At 32.5% G+C, this 16,501-nt stretch overlaps 1 protein-coding gene across 1 annotated transcript in view; it reads right to left on the reverse strand.

Moving 5' to 3' along the window:
• LOC106710819 overlaps nucleotides 1-16,501 on the reverse strand; it is a 162,813-nt gene that overhangs the window by 111,027 nt on the left and 35,285 nt on the right. The window contains exons 2-4 of the mRNA XM_045680971.1: nucleotides 9,415-12,195; nucleotides 8,785-8,884; nucleotides 4,315-4,398 (exon numbers count right to left, since the gene is read on the reverse strand). Coding sequence (XP_045536927.1) covers nucleotides 4,315-4,398; nucleotides 8,785-8,884; nucleotides 9,415-12,135 — 2,905 coding nt within the window. The 5' untranslated portion in view covers nucleotides 12,136-12,195. The remainder of the gene's footprint in view (nucleotides 1-4,314; nucleotides 4,399-8,784; nucleotides 8,885-9,414; nucleotides 12,196-16,501) is intronic.

Below are 16,501 nucleotides of genomic sequence, written 5' to 3' on the forward strand. Positions count from 1 at the left end.
CTCCGTCCGCGTGGAATTAAAAAAACACATAATAGTAACCTATGTGTTTTTCCAGATCCGTTGAACCGTACTGGAGATACCTACAAACAACATCCATTCATCTATCTAAAAATACGCATTTACAATATAAGTAAGATATTTTTTTAAACCCTGTAGATTTTAATAAAAAAACTATAATATAAAATAAAGGAGAGGATACTTTAACAACACATCTATGTCTATACGAAAGGGCTACCAATTATGATTCACTTAAATCATAATTGGTAGCCCTTTATTTAAATTGTCCATAATAATGTAATATTTAAAATGTTGAAATGAACTGTATATCCATTACTCAATAAATTTAAACGATTGAAATGCAAAGTGGTTTCTCTGCGTCATGGAAATTTCCTCTCAAATGAATTATGGAACGACGGAACTGTTGAATATTTTCCAAACCTCTGAATAACTTTTAACAGAACGTTGACACACCTATGCACTTGTTTTGTGCCGTATTTTATTTTATTATCGATGGTTTCTGAGATCCCTGTATAAGACATATTTTTATCTCTGTTTTGTCAAAGAAAACGAGAGGGATAACGATATTTTTCATGTGGGGATTTTGGTTTCAGAAACCAACGATTACAGGTATTAAATAATTTCGGTTTTCATAATATACCTATATTGTATAATTTTACTAAAATGAGACGTAACTTAAAATTATAACATGACAAAGTGCGCATCGAAATTATAAATTAACCGTGTAAAAACTATTTTAAGCATTAACTTTTTTGGTTTGTATTTTAATATTGAGAGAATGGTTTTAATTCTGTATTAAAACTGAAAACTAGCGCGAATTTCGCATAAACGAATTAACATACTTCAGTAGTTGCTGTACAGTTTATTATTAAATATATTAATTTCGAAAATAAAATAATATAATATTAAAAGTTTTATAGTAAACTAAAACAATGTCTATCAACCGTATTAAAAACTAAAAACGTTCCGTGCGAAAGAAGCGTGAGCCGTCATCACTCGATTCGCACTCGTTTAAAACTCACTTAACTAAACTTCTGTGATTATATTATTTTTAAATCATGCTAGATTCAATTAGTTACAATTTACGCTAAAAAGGAATGAAGAAATGCCTCTTAAAATTATGATAACTACATATATCACGTCTACCATTCTCGCTGTGCTATAAAGTTTAAAATTGCTTAAAAAAATCACATCCTATGAACAGTTTCGCAGTCAAGCGTCGCTTGCTCGATATCAAATATTCACGAGACCGCAGCCGAATGAATATGTCACAGGACGTGCTGTTCGAAAATAAATAACATTTCAACGAGAAATAATATTCAACTTCGACACACCTAAATCTGATACTCGGAGCTTTTAAATTGATTTATTTATTGAATGATTTGTTATAACACTAACGCGAAATTCTCTTTCACATCAAATGTCGAGCTCTTTTTTTTGTATAATCTTTTTTGTACAATCTTTTAATAAAAAACACAAAACTAACATTATGGAATTGTGTAAAATAAAGTCTTCTTCAATCAAATCTATTAAAAGAAGCTTTACTAAATTGTTTATGGCTCTTTTCACCAACCGTTACTTAAGCAGCTTTAAGGGGGGCCCTAAGAGTTTCCCAATCTTAGGAAAAAAATGGAATGAAAGAGTCGCCGAATTAAAAATATTTTAAGCGCTGATTGGTTAAAATGGACATTAAACATTAAACGCCCCAAATGAAGATTTAAAAATAAATGAATAATCAAATTGCAATGAACGTAGCAAATTAAACGGGTTCTTTAAAAAAGTTTTCTTTGAATATTAACGTGTGACTTCTGAGTTGACTGGAGCGAGCAAACTCCCCAGTGGAAGGTAACACAGTTAATTCATAGTCGGACCGACACCAAACAACTTCTCGCCTTAAACCGTCAAGACCCAGTTTTAAAGTTTTCCATACGGTAACTTGTTCTGCTAAGAACTTGTTTAGTATGAATGACCAAGTAGTAACACTTACCAAAGTTTTTGGTTCAGCTTGACCTAGGTTTCCAGTACCGAAACAAATAATCTCTTTTTTTTTTCAAAGAAATTGTATGAAAATGAGATTTGTAGCGTAGAAACGTACCTTACTTCTTACTAATATTATAAATATGAACGTTTAGATGGATGGATGTTTGTTATTAAGTATCTCCAAAACGGCTAAACATAGTCTGGAAACATAGATAGACTACTATTCAAGTTTTTTTTTATTTCGCGCATACGGAGTCCCGTGTGACAGGCTTATATAAGAGTAAAGGGAAATCAAAACTTACTTACTTATGTGTATTTAAACATTTATGTGTGTAAGGTAACGTAGTAAATCTACTACATTGCATAAAGGATGTTTAAAAATCAGAGAACAAATAGTAAAATTATTATCTCAAGTAACTTTGAATCTCGTTCTCGCATAAAATAGAATTATGTTGAATTCCGTCAAACGATTTCAACGTTTTTTAAAATTTAAAAAGTTTGAGAACAACATTTATTATGTTGGAGTTGACTAAGATTTATTCAAACAGCGAGGTAAAGGAATTAATTACTTAAGCGAGAGACCGCGGAGAGAAAGAATTCTCGCTACAGTATAACGCGGACGGTGCATCGTGCCTTCCAGTTATTTAAAGCTTAAGTAATATGCACGCTCTTAACCTTGCAAATGAATGCAAACAGCGACAGGGAATGTACCATGTTGAAAATTACCATTTAAACTAGTTGAGTACTAACACTAAACCACCTGTAACAAGAACAAATCTCAACGAGTAAATAGCAATGCTCTTGTGGACTTTTTTTATAATAAGGCGGCAAACGAGCGTGCGACCAGCTGAATTCGCCGAAGTAGCGAAGCGACTGCTAACTATGGATATCTGCATGTTGCCTACGTTTAAACAACAGAGGAGGGACGTACAGAAATAGGTTATTTTAAAAATAAATATTACCAATCGAAATTAAGAAGGAATGAAGAAGGTAATTCTCTTGTTTTTGTTTGCTATGAAACAATAGATTTTAATTGAACATTTCTGATATTTTATAGGAAATGTTCGTTCGTTTAGACTTGTTTTAAACGATATGATTCACACTATTAGATGGTCACAAACCACAAACTATTGAATCTATAAAGCTAGTAATAAAAGATAAGTCCATTAAATAAACCAGCTTCTTAATTACAAAGTCAAATACTATGTTGTCTTACTACTTTAACAAATAGTTTCCGGCCACTAGAAAGCGACAGAGATTAGTCGACATGAAGATAAATTGGACCACATCTTACTTAAAGAACACACAATTTAACCCAGAGTGTATATATTTTGTAAGTATTTTAAAACTTTATCCGATGTTCTGATTTTATAAAATTTACAAACATTTAAGAATTAATTACAATTAACAATTAAAATCAATGTTCTAATGTTCTAATGTTAAAAATCATCATTGTTAGTAGCTAAAATAAAATTTTAAATATTCCTGTACAAAGGAAGTATTTTTGTTATTAATTCAATAGACGACTAAATAAAGGTAACAACAGGATAAATAAAGTTTGTCACAAATTGCATACACCCGTAACAGTTAAAACAGTTTTCAGTCAGTGCAAAAGTTTCAGCGCGTGCAAAACGTTTACGAAATTCTGTTGCAACTTTTGAATGTTGTTTTTCACATCGCAACACGTTAGAAACATTTAAATGGATTCGTGTAAATAAAACCTATTGTACTTAATTGAGAGGATGTAAATTAAAAAATCAATGAGAAATTTCATAGGATTTTTCCATTTCATCCAACTGGTTTGTTCCTATCATTATACCTATATACGTCGTAATAAAATATGATGTAGTAATTTCATATCAATCCTATGTTGTTTTTCTAGGTATCATCTTATATTTAAATTATTATATTGTTAGATATTTGATGCAAAAGTATTTTAAAAGAATTAAACTAACAGCGAAATAATGAATTTAACTCTACTTCATAATAATCCTCGCTGTAGTATAAACTCAAACCGAACGTAAGTAAACAAAAATGTCAGACGTTCCGCAATGGCGGATGGAAAGAGACTGTCTCGAGCAGCAGCGCACGCTTCCTTATAAAACCTTTTTTGAGACTACCCTCAACAGTCCTAACAATATATTTAATTTATACAATTAAATAAAAACCAAACGTTAACACCTCTAGTCACCAAGACCTCTTATTATCAGTGCAAAGCTTTAGGTAATCACTCAATTAGATATAAAATGTCATCATTATTTGCTTATGCGTTTCATACATATAAAATTAAATTATGTACAAAGAGAAAACACTTGCCTGGATCATGATGTGCGGAAGGCGAGGGCGCTGAGAACGCACTGGAACAGCCAGCGCGGCGAGAGAGACCGCCCAACTCCGGAACTATAAAAAACACATTATATTAACAAGCAGAAGTAAAATTAAATAACAATAAACCAACCTCCATAACAGACTTTAAATAATTTTTTAAATAAAGACTTTAAGACACACTTTAAGACTTTTTCATAAAGAATGCGATTGGTATAACACTTCGGTCCAGCCGTTTAGGCTAGAGGAAGACACAATAGAAAGGCCATAAGTGGTCGCGAAAAACATTACATTCGATTTCCTGTAATAACTGTTTGTATACAACTTTGTTGCTGCTATCCGCAACTCTGGATGAATCGAAACAATAGAAGATAACGAGTAAAATTTACAATCAAATGTAACTTAGTTGTGAACACTTTTTTTAGGTTTAATTTGAATTAATAGTATTCGTTTAAATGGATTTCCTTTTGAGAAAGTACTTAATATAAAAACATTTACGTATAACCCACTCTCATTGTGAGTCTACAATAAAGTTTCAAAATTATTGTTCATAAGCTGTTAATAAACTTCGCAAGAACATTTGAAATAAAATGGCAAGCCAAAGCACAAGTGATGAACAAACTTACGTTCATTCCTCTTGTGCATTACATTTAAGCTCCAGCACTTGAAAACTTACTTCTAACTTGACTGTAAACTGACAATACAGCACTTATTGTTAGTTAGCAAGTGGCGTCAAGTAGATTAGAGAAATCACCGTAGATATAAACATTACTGCATGTTTATGTATGTCATCGTAAAATAATAAAAACCATGTAAGTTTGAAATCTTACTGGCGATTTCATAAACTAAGCACTGCGGCTTGAAAACACAGATGACAAACGTGTTAAGTGTATCTAAATAAATTTTACAATATTTCATTAAATCGCCGGTATGCTTATAATTTGACGATGTTTACAATAGTACGGAGTCATATGTACCTAATTATAATGGCATCTGTTGGAGAGGAAAGGCTTACGCGAGCTTTGATTCAAGAGGCGCGTAATTTGCATTATTATAGCGATGCTACGACGAAACAACTGTCGACAAAGTTCAAATTTAAATTGCTCTTCTTACAAGACCATGGAAAATAGCTTAGCCTTTGATAAACTAACTGTATTACTTATCTTTGTATTATATAGTCGCTTTATTAAAATTACTTTTAGTGAAATTGATGGACACTTAGGCATCCAGTGAATTTATAATTGAAACTAAATATTATCCATTGTTTTCGTTCCAAAAATATATATTAACTATATTTACTTTGTTGTTTATAAATTAAAATTCAGTTTATGATTTAAATATTATTATCTACTTATAGCGATTCCCTTTGATATCCAAAACCCCAAAGAGTGGGTACAAATAAAACACTCCGCAAACAATCCACGTCCGAACGTGTTCTGTAGAGCGTATAATTTGCCAGAAAGTGAATCATGTAAGTATAATGAAATTAAAAATTTAGTACGTTTTATACAAAACATTTATGAATATGACGTATTATGAATATTTTACTAATTAAAGTGTCGTACTAAGTAATTAGTGTTTTTAATTAATACTTCTTTTATCTTTTAACCAATAGAAATATTGGTAAGCCGACAAAATTTTTATACTTCTGACATTTATATTAAATACCTAATTAATTTAGTGCTTGTCTATTTCAATTTTGTAAAGTAAGAAAGCCAACTACGATAAACTAAAGCTGATTTGTGACTTTTATGAGTTGAAAAATCTACACTGAAACAAGTATGTATAACTAAATCGAAAACTAAAAACACTAACAATGATATTTAAATTTAACAAATATTACAAACGAGTAGTAGTTATAAACTAAACGGAAATTAATATTAAAATATAAACCGTTATATGATATATTCATTCGGAACTCTCTCGTTTACAATTTAAACATATCTCGGTGTTGTCATACATTTATCCGTTGAGCAAACAAAACAAAGCGGGAGCTGCCGAGTCGCTTAGCGCCAGGCTTTCATGATTAACTCAAACAACTTCAGTGTTCGCCGCATTTTCATTTTCCCGTCATTCTGCCTCTTTGTATAAACTTGTTTGTGCGAAGGAACGAAGTCGGTGTTGTTTTTTTCTGCAGCGAGATAACAAATAGGTTACACTGCTTAGACGCTAATGAACGCGCATTATTTAAATGTGATTCCGCTAGCGCTAGGCCGTTGGAATTAAATGCAATGCCGTTAGCGTCGGAGAAAATAAATTCGTTTCGAATTTTATTTCAACTTCAACTTACATATTGCTGCAATCGTGTTCGTTATTTTCATATTTTTATATATTTGAACAAATGAAAACGAATATGAACAAAAACGTCGAATAAAACTTGACCATTATAATGTGCTTCGGCACTTTTAATCAGTATTGCCATTTAAAACATTCCTACATTTGTCAGCATACTGTTGAGTTGAATTACAGCAACTTTTACAATATTGGTAGGGTAATGTTCGTAGGGTATATTCTATTAAATATGAGCTAATGCCAAAATTAAATTGAATATCAAATAGTAGCGATAGTGCTGATTTGGAGTCTGGCCGCTGGACGGCTGCTTAGATAAGTGGCCTCTCTTTAATATCTGCGGAATAGACGCTATTGGAACTCTGCCATCGACTAGCGTCATAACGTCCCAGTTATAGGGGACGGCGGAAAACTAGTAATATTGTCACATATATGAATCATTATAAATCGAAAAAACAGTAGGTTCATGTATTAAATTAGCAAAATCTAAAACCATCTATATTTCGAAAAGATTATTAAAAGTGGAATGAATGTTTTGAACCACGACGACAAGGAATGGTATACGGTTATAATAAGGTAACCTTGGATTTAAGAAAGTTGACATAATCTTACTTATTAATGCGAATGTTTGGATGGATGGATAGGTGGATGCTTGTTACAAGGTATCTCCAGAACGGCTCTACGGATCTGGATGAAATTTGGCATAGATGTAGAACATAGTCTGGAAGAACTCATAGGCTACTAATTTAGTTTTTTTTATTAATTCAGACGGAGTCACGGGTGACAACAGGTCTTTTAATTAATTTATTTTTAGCTGTAACAATGTGTTAGTTTTAAAATATCTTAGATTATTTTAATTTAATGTGTTAAAGAATGAATATATATTCTGTAACTTGCACCACAAAATATCCATAGTTGGCGCGACTAATACACTGCATTTCTGTGGAAACAACTTTTCTTCAGACCGTTATAAAGTCTGCAGCAATTTGTAGGTAACATACGAGATATGTGCTCGTGTAATTGGAAAGCAAATGTTGGAGAATCGAATGATTCAAATATTTCCTTAGACAACTTGCAACTTTGCGAATATAATCGTAAACCATTAAGATTTTTTCGTAATGTATTAAAATAAAAAAATGCTGTTAACTTAAAATTTATTAAAACAATGAAATTATTAAATCAACACCTAATTCTTAAGTGTAAGTTTAAAAAAACCTAAATCATCAATTCAAACTAACCAGGCAAGATGGGATTCAGAAACAACAATGAACGAAACTCGTAGAAAATGAGTTACAAAACCTTATAATACTTGTAATAAAATAAACAAATCATCATTGTGTTTTGGAATCACGATGTTAATAGATGCTATTTGTATAATAAGAAAGCACCTCTCTAGGCCGAGACATCGCATTGACATCTGGCACCATGCCAACAAGCACTATACAATGTTTTAGGATCTACTAAGTACACTAAAGCATCGAGCTTGTGGAAAAGATTCCAGTGAAAGTGTGTTGCATTTTATGTTCGAGGTTAAACGAGCGTTTATTATTTACACAATAAACACCGACACGAAAAAGCTTTCTATAATATTATTTTAGTATATTTTCTATTTGGAAGGAAATGCTAACGCAATTTATTCACTACATAATAACATCTTATATACCTATATATAAAAGAAAGTCGTGTTAGTTACACTATTTATAACTCAAGAACGGCTGAATCGATTTGACTGAAAATTGGTGGGCAAGTAGCTTAGAACCAGGAAACGGACATAGGATAATTTTTACCCCGTTTTCTATTTTTTATTCTGCGCGAACGGAGTCGCAGGTAAAAATTAGTTAATTATAACATACTGTTTTACTCGCTACATTAGCTTAGTATTTTTTTACTGTTTGACTTCTAAAGGGCGTAGGGAGGATGTACATGAATAAACCTTACATAAGAAGTAGGTTTTAAAATTAAAAAGTTTTTCAAAACCGTTGGGTGTTTTTTTAGCGCGATCAAAGAATTTCCAATTTTTATACCTGTATTTAGATTATCACATTCAAACATCAAGAGAAAAAGAGTACCGCCTGTCGCGGGAATGTGGTTAAGCAATAGTTTGTTTATTTAAACTGTCGAAGACTTTTGTATATATTTTTTTATTTTTTTATTTTAAAATTAAATGCTTACCAGGATGTGGATGTGTATGAGGATGTTCCGCAGGCGGTTGCATAGACGATAGTGCAGATAAAGGCGTATAACGGGACCCTTCCTCACGGGGACATCCCTCCTGTTACAATAAAAAAATATCACTGTTTAAAAAATTACATACACCTGGTTGCTAAAAAGATAAAAATAATATTTTAATTGTTCACAATTCATATAACTCTTCAGTCTCTGTAATAAAATAAAACACTGTGTCAAGTCAGGCATTTTAAGTATTATAAAATGCATGAACTTGCTAATCAAGCTTGTGTTTAACATTACGTTAATATGGTTTAACGGTTTAGACAATATAATCTCCGGCTAAAGTTACAGCGACGAAACTCCCCTCTTCGTAAATTGTTTACGACTGTATAGAATTTGTGTTCAAAATTTATCATTTAATATATGACCAAAAGGTTTATTTTTCATCGTAATGATTCCGGAGTTGTAAGCGATGAAGGGTAATGTGAGGATGAAGACCCGAGGCGTGTTTACATTGAACTTACTTTACTACCGGGCGGGCATTAATGAGGTTCGAAACGCCTCGATATAAATTTTCTAATCCGGAAAGATCTTTTTCCTGATAAATTTAACGGGTTAAAAAAGTATAATTACCTTCTCGCAGTTGGCCGTCGCTGTCGTCTGGGTGTGACTTGTAGACGATATACGGTATTGCATTCCGGAAACAGTGCAAAAACCTTCGTGATGATGTGTTGAGTATACCCCGGTTATTGTTACGTCCGATTCTTGGTTAACAATTACTTCAACTTTCTGCTTCCTATCAGTAACTGTAGTGTCCTCAACGTCTTTTTTAGTCTCTTCATTTTTTAGCTCCGATTTTACGCCGGCCACGATCACGTTTTTTGATTTATGAGTAAATGATTCATCACTACCAGAATCTGAAGTAGTTTCATCTTTGCTTGATTTAGGAGAACGCTTTTCATAGCTCGCTGCCAAAATTGCCGTGGCATTTAAGCTAGCCATACGTTTCTGCACGACCATATCCTTTAAATCCATGACAACTTCGTTTCTGTTACGTTTCTTCTTAACAGACATACCAGTTGTCTTCTTCTGCTTAGTGGATTTGTCATTGTCGGGTTTTGGAATAGGAGGCTTTGAAATGGTTTTCTTTTTTTCAGGTGTCTTCGGTTTTTGTTCTATTTCGCTGTCCTCGCTGGAAGACGTAGATGATTTAGGATCCCAATATTTACCTGCACTTCTAATACCGGGAACTCCACGCAAAGTCCTTTGTGGTAAATTATCATCGGAACTTTCAGAACTTTCTTCTTTTTTGTCGTTTCTGACTTCGTATTCAGATTCTGAGGTGCTGTCTTGTTTCTCCACATCTTTTGACTTCTCTTTCTTTTTATTATATGACGTTTTTGACGTACTCGGCATTGGTTGACGGTCCACCGTCTTCATTAAACCTAATTCCATATGAGTTCTGCTTTCATTTTCGTATAGACAGTGAACTTTAGCTATAGCATTTAAAGAAGCCATTCTATGTTTTTTAGGTCCTGCCCACATGGACAATAACTTTAGTCTCCTTTTGCTTGGCTTTTCATTACACAATACAGAAAAGTTATCTTTGAGATCAACAAGAGAATCTTTCGATAGTTCTTTTAATTCTTTTGACGTAGGTTTTTTCTGACTATCTGTAATTCGTTTGAATTTTTTATTTTTTGTTTTTTTGGCTTTAGGACTATCAGATCCAGATGATTCTTTAGATTCATTGTCATCATTAGAATCATTTACACTTTCTTCTGATGAACTATAACTAAGAGATTTCTTTCTCAACGAAAATTTAGAATTATCGATGTCTTTATCGGATAATCTACTTTGCTTTTGCTGCTTCTTTAATAAAGTCTGCTTTGCGTTTACTTTTACGGGGGAAGACGATGTCTCACTTTTTGGAGAGGAAGATTCGTGATCAAAAAATTTGATAGGGCTAAATGGTTTTCCTGTAATGCTCGATTTACGCGCTACCATTTTGTACGATTTACTCACAATAGGTTGCGGTTTGTCTCCAACATTACCGACATTAAATTCTGCGTCAGAAACTCGATCACCGGCTGGCCTTTGACCAGAAGTTGAACCCTCTGACCGCTTGTTTGCCTTTAGTTGTTTAACTACTTCTTCAATGGGTCTATGTGGAGAATATTTTTTTCTTTCGGTATCAGTTTTCTTATCAACAATTGTCCCCTTAACCCGAGCTATAGGCCGTACTCTGCCTATGCTTTTGTTGTTCGTATTACGATAATCCGACAAGATGCTCTTGGGTGAATCAACTTTATCTGTAAAAGTATAAACATCAAATTCAGACCCTTGTGACACTAGGTGATTAGATGTACTTTTTTCTTTATTGTGTTCATCAATTTTTGTTTCACATTTCATGGGTAAGAATCTTTCCGATGCACTTACATTGCCTTTTGAATATTTACAACACTTCACATCTATATCAACAGTTCTAGGGGACCGGCTTGAAGTAAAAAATTTAAGAGGACGTTCTGATTCAGTTCTAGGCATTTCTACTTGACTCCTTGATGAAGTACTACACGACGTACTACTGCTTGGCGGTGAATTATCAACACTTTTATTACTTTCAACACTTTCTTGAACCTTAGTCTCATTTTCAATTTCTTTTGATATATCGACAGAAGTATCTGCTTTGGTATTATTAGAAGTGTTGTTATCATTGTTGTCACTTTGTTTGTCCTCTTTATTTTTGTCTTCTTCCAATATCGTTTCCTTATCTTGTGACTCAAGTTTTGTAACATTGGCTCCTCTCTTTTTGGGAGTTTGTGCTTTTTTATTTACAGGCTTTATCTTAGAAGAATTTTGATTTTTTTTCAATGAATCTACATTTATTTTGTACTTTACATCATCATTGTTACCGTCAACATTATCAATTTTCTCTCCAGAATTTGTTATTTTAGGGACCCTAACGCATTTTTTGGGTGCAGTAGCTTTGGTGTTTATATTGCTTGGGGTATTTTTAGCCTCGTCTTTCTTTTCTTTTGGCTCCTTTTTAAGCTTTTTCGTTGGCGAGTTACTTCTTGGTTGACTAGTTTTTGATGTTTCTTCTTTTGCTTCCCCAGTTTGCTCTTTCGTCTCTTCAACAGCAGGAGCTGCACTGCTCGTTGAACTCGAAACTTCATCTTTCTGATCTTTTTGAGTATTTTTCTTAGCACTCTTTAAAAGCGATTTTTGTAAATTTTGAACCTTTTTTGGCGTGATAGCTCTCTTTTTTATAGATTTAGTAGCTGATTTACCCTTGACGGCTGTTTTTCCTGTAGCCCCTTTCTTAGGTAAGGTTTTAGAAGCTTGTGACCGCATTGTCCACTGTGGTCATATGAATGTTACCGTCATTGATGGACTGACGAAGGCGCTCACATCCTGAAATAAAAAAAACAAGTAAATGTCAAACATGTGATGAAATATACTCCATACTATCCTGGACTTATGTATTACAGTATTAATACATATAATATACACTAAATTATACAATCTCAAAATCCTATAAACATTAACATTTTAGATTAAGTTAACATTCAGGATAAATATTCGCTGTAAAGCTAAACAGAAGATTGTAAAAAAGTAATATAGCAATTGACGCTTGACCAACAAAAGGACGGGTTAATTTATTCCAATAAAAGTTTTTAAACGGCTTTACTAGACATTATAAAACTACGGCATATTATAGCATAATCTACTACCATTTTCATTAAATATTTTACAATTTATATGATAAAAAGACAACCAACAAAATATAACAAGCTTGTAATGTTTTTAAACACTTACTACGAAAAACTGAAATCTCTCCTTGCAAAATGCTATTCCATAATATTTTTAACCGTTAAATTGCTTTACCGTAAACAAGACGCGTAAACGGTCACAAGTTAAATTAAAGGGAATATATTTGTAAAATATGAGAGAAATCCCGTTAGTAATAGTGGAGAAATACGAAGTCCGCCATCCGAGCGGTCTGCAATAAAATAAAGGTCTTGCTTCAAACAAAGGAACGCTTCCACACTCAGCGGCCGCTTTGCTTTTATTATATTAACTTAATAAAAAAGCCGGTTGGACTCATCGCTTAATAATTAAGGCTCAGTGCGAATCCTTCCTCTTCATTATCTATTGCTGCCTAGTTCGGAATTGTAACGTTAACCTGTCACCTATCGCGTCAACAATGTCTATAGCGAGATGAAACAATTGAATATCGGATCTATAATATTTTATTGTGAAATCCGCGCCATTTAAACTTACTTTAGTGAGTGAGGATGAGTACAAATCCAATGAAAGATTAAATTCAAACTAACTTAGTATTTTTCAAATATTCAAAAATTCAGAGCGAGTAAATTTTGATTCAATCCAGGAAAAAATCATGAATAATTTAAAAAAATCTCTACTCTATAACTCTATATCACCATGATTGTTTAGTCTGGCGGCACGGCACTTGAACGCCGTGCTAAAGGAAAATACCTCGACTCAAACAAAGGATATCTGCGAGCTATTTAATCAGACATTATCAGCCATACTCTGAATATACCCGTCTTAGGTTTACATTCTTTACTATTATTTTTTAATTGAGGACTATAATATTAGACTATACAGTGTCTTCTAATGTTTTGTGTCGAATCCTACATCTATTTCAAAAGATTCTATTCAGTTAAATAAAATTAAATAAAACATGTTATAAATTATTAAAATTCAATTAATAAATTTTTTGATCTAAGATTCAAAAATTAAATTATTATCTGTGAAACCATTACATATTAATTTTAAAAATATGATGCCATAACTTAAATTTAAGATTTAAGTTATTTTTTTTATTATTATTAGATTATTATATAGATGTAGATGATATATAGATATAGATGATATTATTATTATAAGATTTAAGATTAAATTTAAGAAAATAAATAGACCGAGGAGAGTTAACTTCAGATTGATTGCAGAAAATTGTCACTTGATACAGTTACAATACAATTTTCTGCAAAATAATATTTTACTAGCTAACTTATCACAGATAAATTAAGACAAAAAATCAACAAACAAGGAAAATTATAAATCACATTAAAATTATTTGAAACAAGAAACAAAACAATACTGGCAATAATAACAGTCGGAAAACTGAACAGTATAAATTCTTGGTAATAACGCTTTATTAGCGAAGAGAACTTGAACGTGAGATTTGTCTGAATTCAGACTTAGGAAAGCTTGAACTAATGAGATATTACTGGAAAAGGTCTTTAAATTCAAAATGTTTTGGTGCTACATTTGCATATTACTCACAAACAATAGTACCGACATTTTACAAAAATAACAAATTAAAACACAAGTGTTAAAAGAACATAAATTATAAACGCTTTCAGTACACACTATTTATAAAACTGCGAAATACGCTGTTATATGATAAAAATGCAAAAGCTATTTTTTTGCTTTTTTCATCATTACGCAAGTATAAAGCTCGCCGGCTGACTTATTTTTTTAAATGTAGCAAGCGTCTAATATTTTTACAAGTCTTCGTTCCTTATGCACTTGTGAACTTAACAATTTAGGAAATAGCAATTTTTCTTCTCACATTTTTATATTTTTTGTTATTTTCATGCCAGCATGAACTAAGATACAAAGTACGGGATGTTGCATGACTCAGGTAGTAAGACTAAAGAAGCTCCAGAAAATTATTTTCAGATGATGATTTTATACTAAAAGACGCACGTCCAGTAACTTAAATAATGAAAGGGGAATTTCTATATTTTGACGTAAAGTCAAGTTGCATAGCACACATTAATAGTCGTTGTAGATCATTATTCTTCATGTCTATAGTTACAAGAAGTATTCGAATTATTAACACACATTTTTTTATTTTCAATCACATAAAATATCGAAGTAATACATTTAAAAAATATATCTGTACATTTTTTATTGATTGTGTTACACTGTAATATAAATTAAAACTGGCTAGCAGTATCGCCTGTTTGAACATATTAATTCACTTAATGAGCGGGTTGCCAGACTTTATAATTCGCATGCGAAATATCTCCATTTCATTAAGTACCCGGATGAAAAGTTAATAGCACTTCTACATTGCATTCAGATGTTAAATATGCGGACTTTATTTGCTGAGTACCGTTTGCAAAAAATATACTCAGTATTTTCCTAAACGTTTGTAAGAACTATTATAACTTTTATGATTTCTAACTTACCTAGTACTTAAAGATTTTTTTGTAAACTAATGTAACCATATATAATAACTTCGAAGTGTAAGCTGTGGTAACTTCAAATTTAACGTTGTTAATGACATATATTGTATTGATGATGTGATTCAATTCATATAATTAAATCGTCGGTAGCTTCATTCGAACCTAATTTACTTTTTATTAAAGTTTAATATACCTCTAATGGTAAACCTGAAAGGGAAAACGAGATAACAAATTATAAAGTCTTTTGTGTAATAAATTAAAAAGCGTTCTTTCAGAGCGCTCTGTAAAATTTAGCACTATCTCACTTGGCAATAACAGAGCGCAGCGGGCGTGGGTCTCAATCAAGATTTATGGGCTCAGAATAAAGAAATCAAGTGTCAAAATTGTTATCAAGCGCACGCAATAGCCCTTTAATGGTTTTATTGTACGTTCATTTATTTTTACATTGAATGACGCGTCGTCTCACAATTTTTCTCCCTTTTGTGGGATAAGGTGAAGAGGAGAGCGCGCTCTATGTGAATACAGAAAGGGAGAGTTTGTCCCGCAGCAGGGAGACTTTGTCAACTCAGTTACGTAGTGTTTTGATGTGGAAATTTCTGTTTCAAAGCACCGTATGCTTTGTTATGCTTTATTTTTTGAAACCTTTCGCATTACATACAGATTCAAATGTGTTAAAATAATGTACTACGTGCTTAGAATAAAAGAATATCAAACCCATAACATGATATTGTATGTAGATATACGACGTACAAATTTCGAAATAATAAATATAAAAAATAAGAAAAGAGTTCAGATTCCTAAACAACCTCTGACAAAAAGATATGCATGCAACCAACCGATGTAGCAAAAGCTTGTACGATCTCAAGGCACTTGACATTCATTGTACAAAATAAATATTATTACTCCGTAACATATAATTACCAGCACAATTGAAATGTGAAATTACAAACATCCATTTTAATGCACGTGTCGGAATTTTGACAATTCGTTGATTCGTGATAAATGAGCAAGCGGCAACCTGAATTTGCCGAAATAACGAAGCGACCGCAGCCCATAATTTCCTACCTATACAAGATATCGTTGTGTTGCCTACCTTTCGACGAAGGAGACGCGCAGAAAGAAAATATTTCTCCTTCCCATGCGTCCCCTCCTCCATCAAATTCACTTCCCCTTTCCATCCCTTCGTTATAATATAATTGTAAGAAAGGAAAGGGGACTCCAATTACTCCTCAGGCACACTCATGAGACGAAACGCGGAAATACTTGACGCCTGTCACTGTGTGTTCGTAGTATCATATTAGGCGAGTCTGCCCATTCGTGCAACAGATGTCGCTGGCGTCTACCACTGTAAACAATACTTTGTAATAAATAAAGGTTAATTTATGCTAATTTATTCAGTATCATAGACAATTATAAGACACAGGTGCATAGATGTCTGTAATTTGTAAGGTTCCAATAAATATTATAAAATAACTTTTTCGACCGTAAACAAAAAG

This window comes from Papilio machaon, chromosome 14 (assembly GCF_912999745.1).
Source record: "Papilio machaon chromosome 14, ilPapMach1.1, whole genome shotgun sequence".
Classification (NCBI taxonomy): domain Eukaryota; kingdom Metazoa; phylum Arthropoda; class Insecta; order Lepidoptera; family Papilionidae; genus Papilio; species Papilio machaon.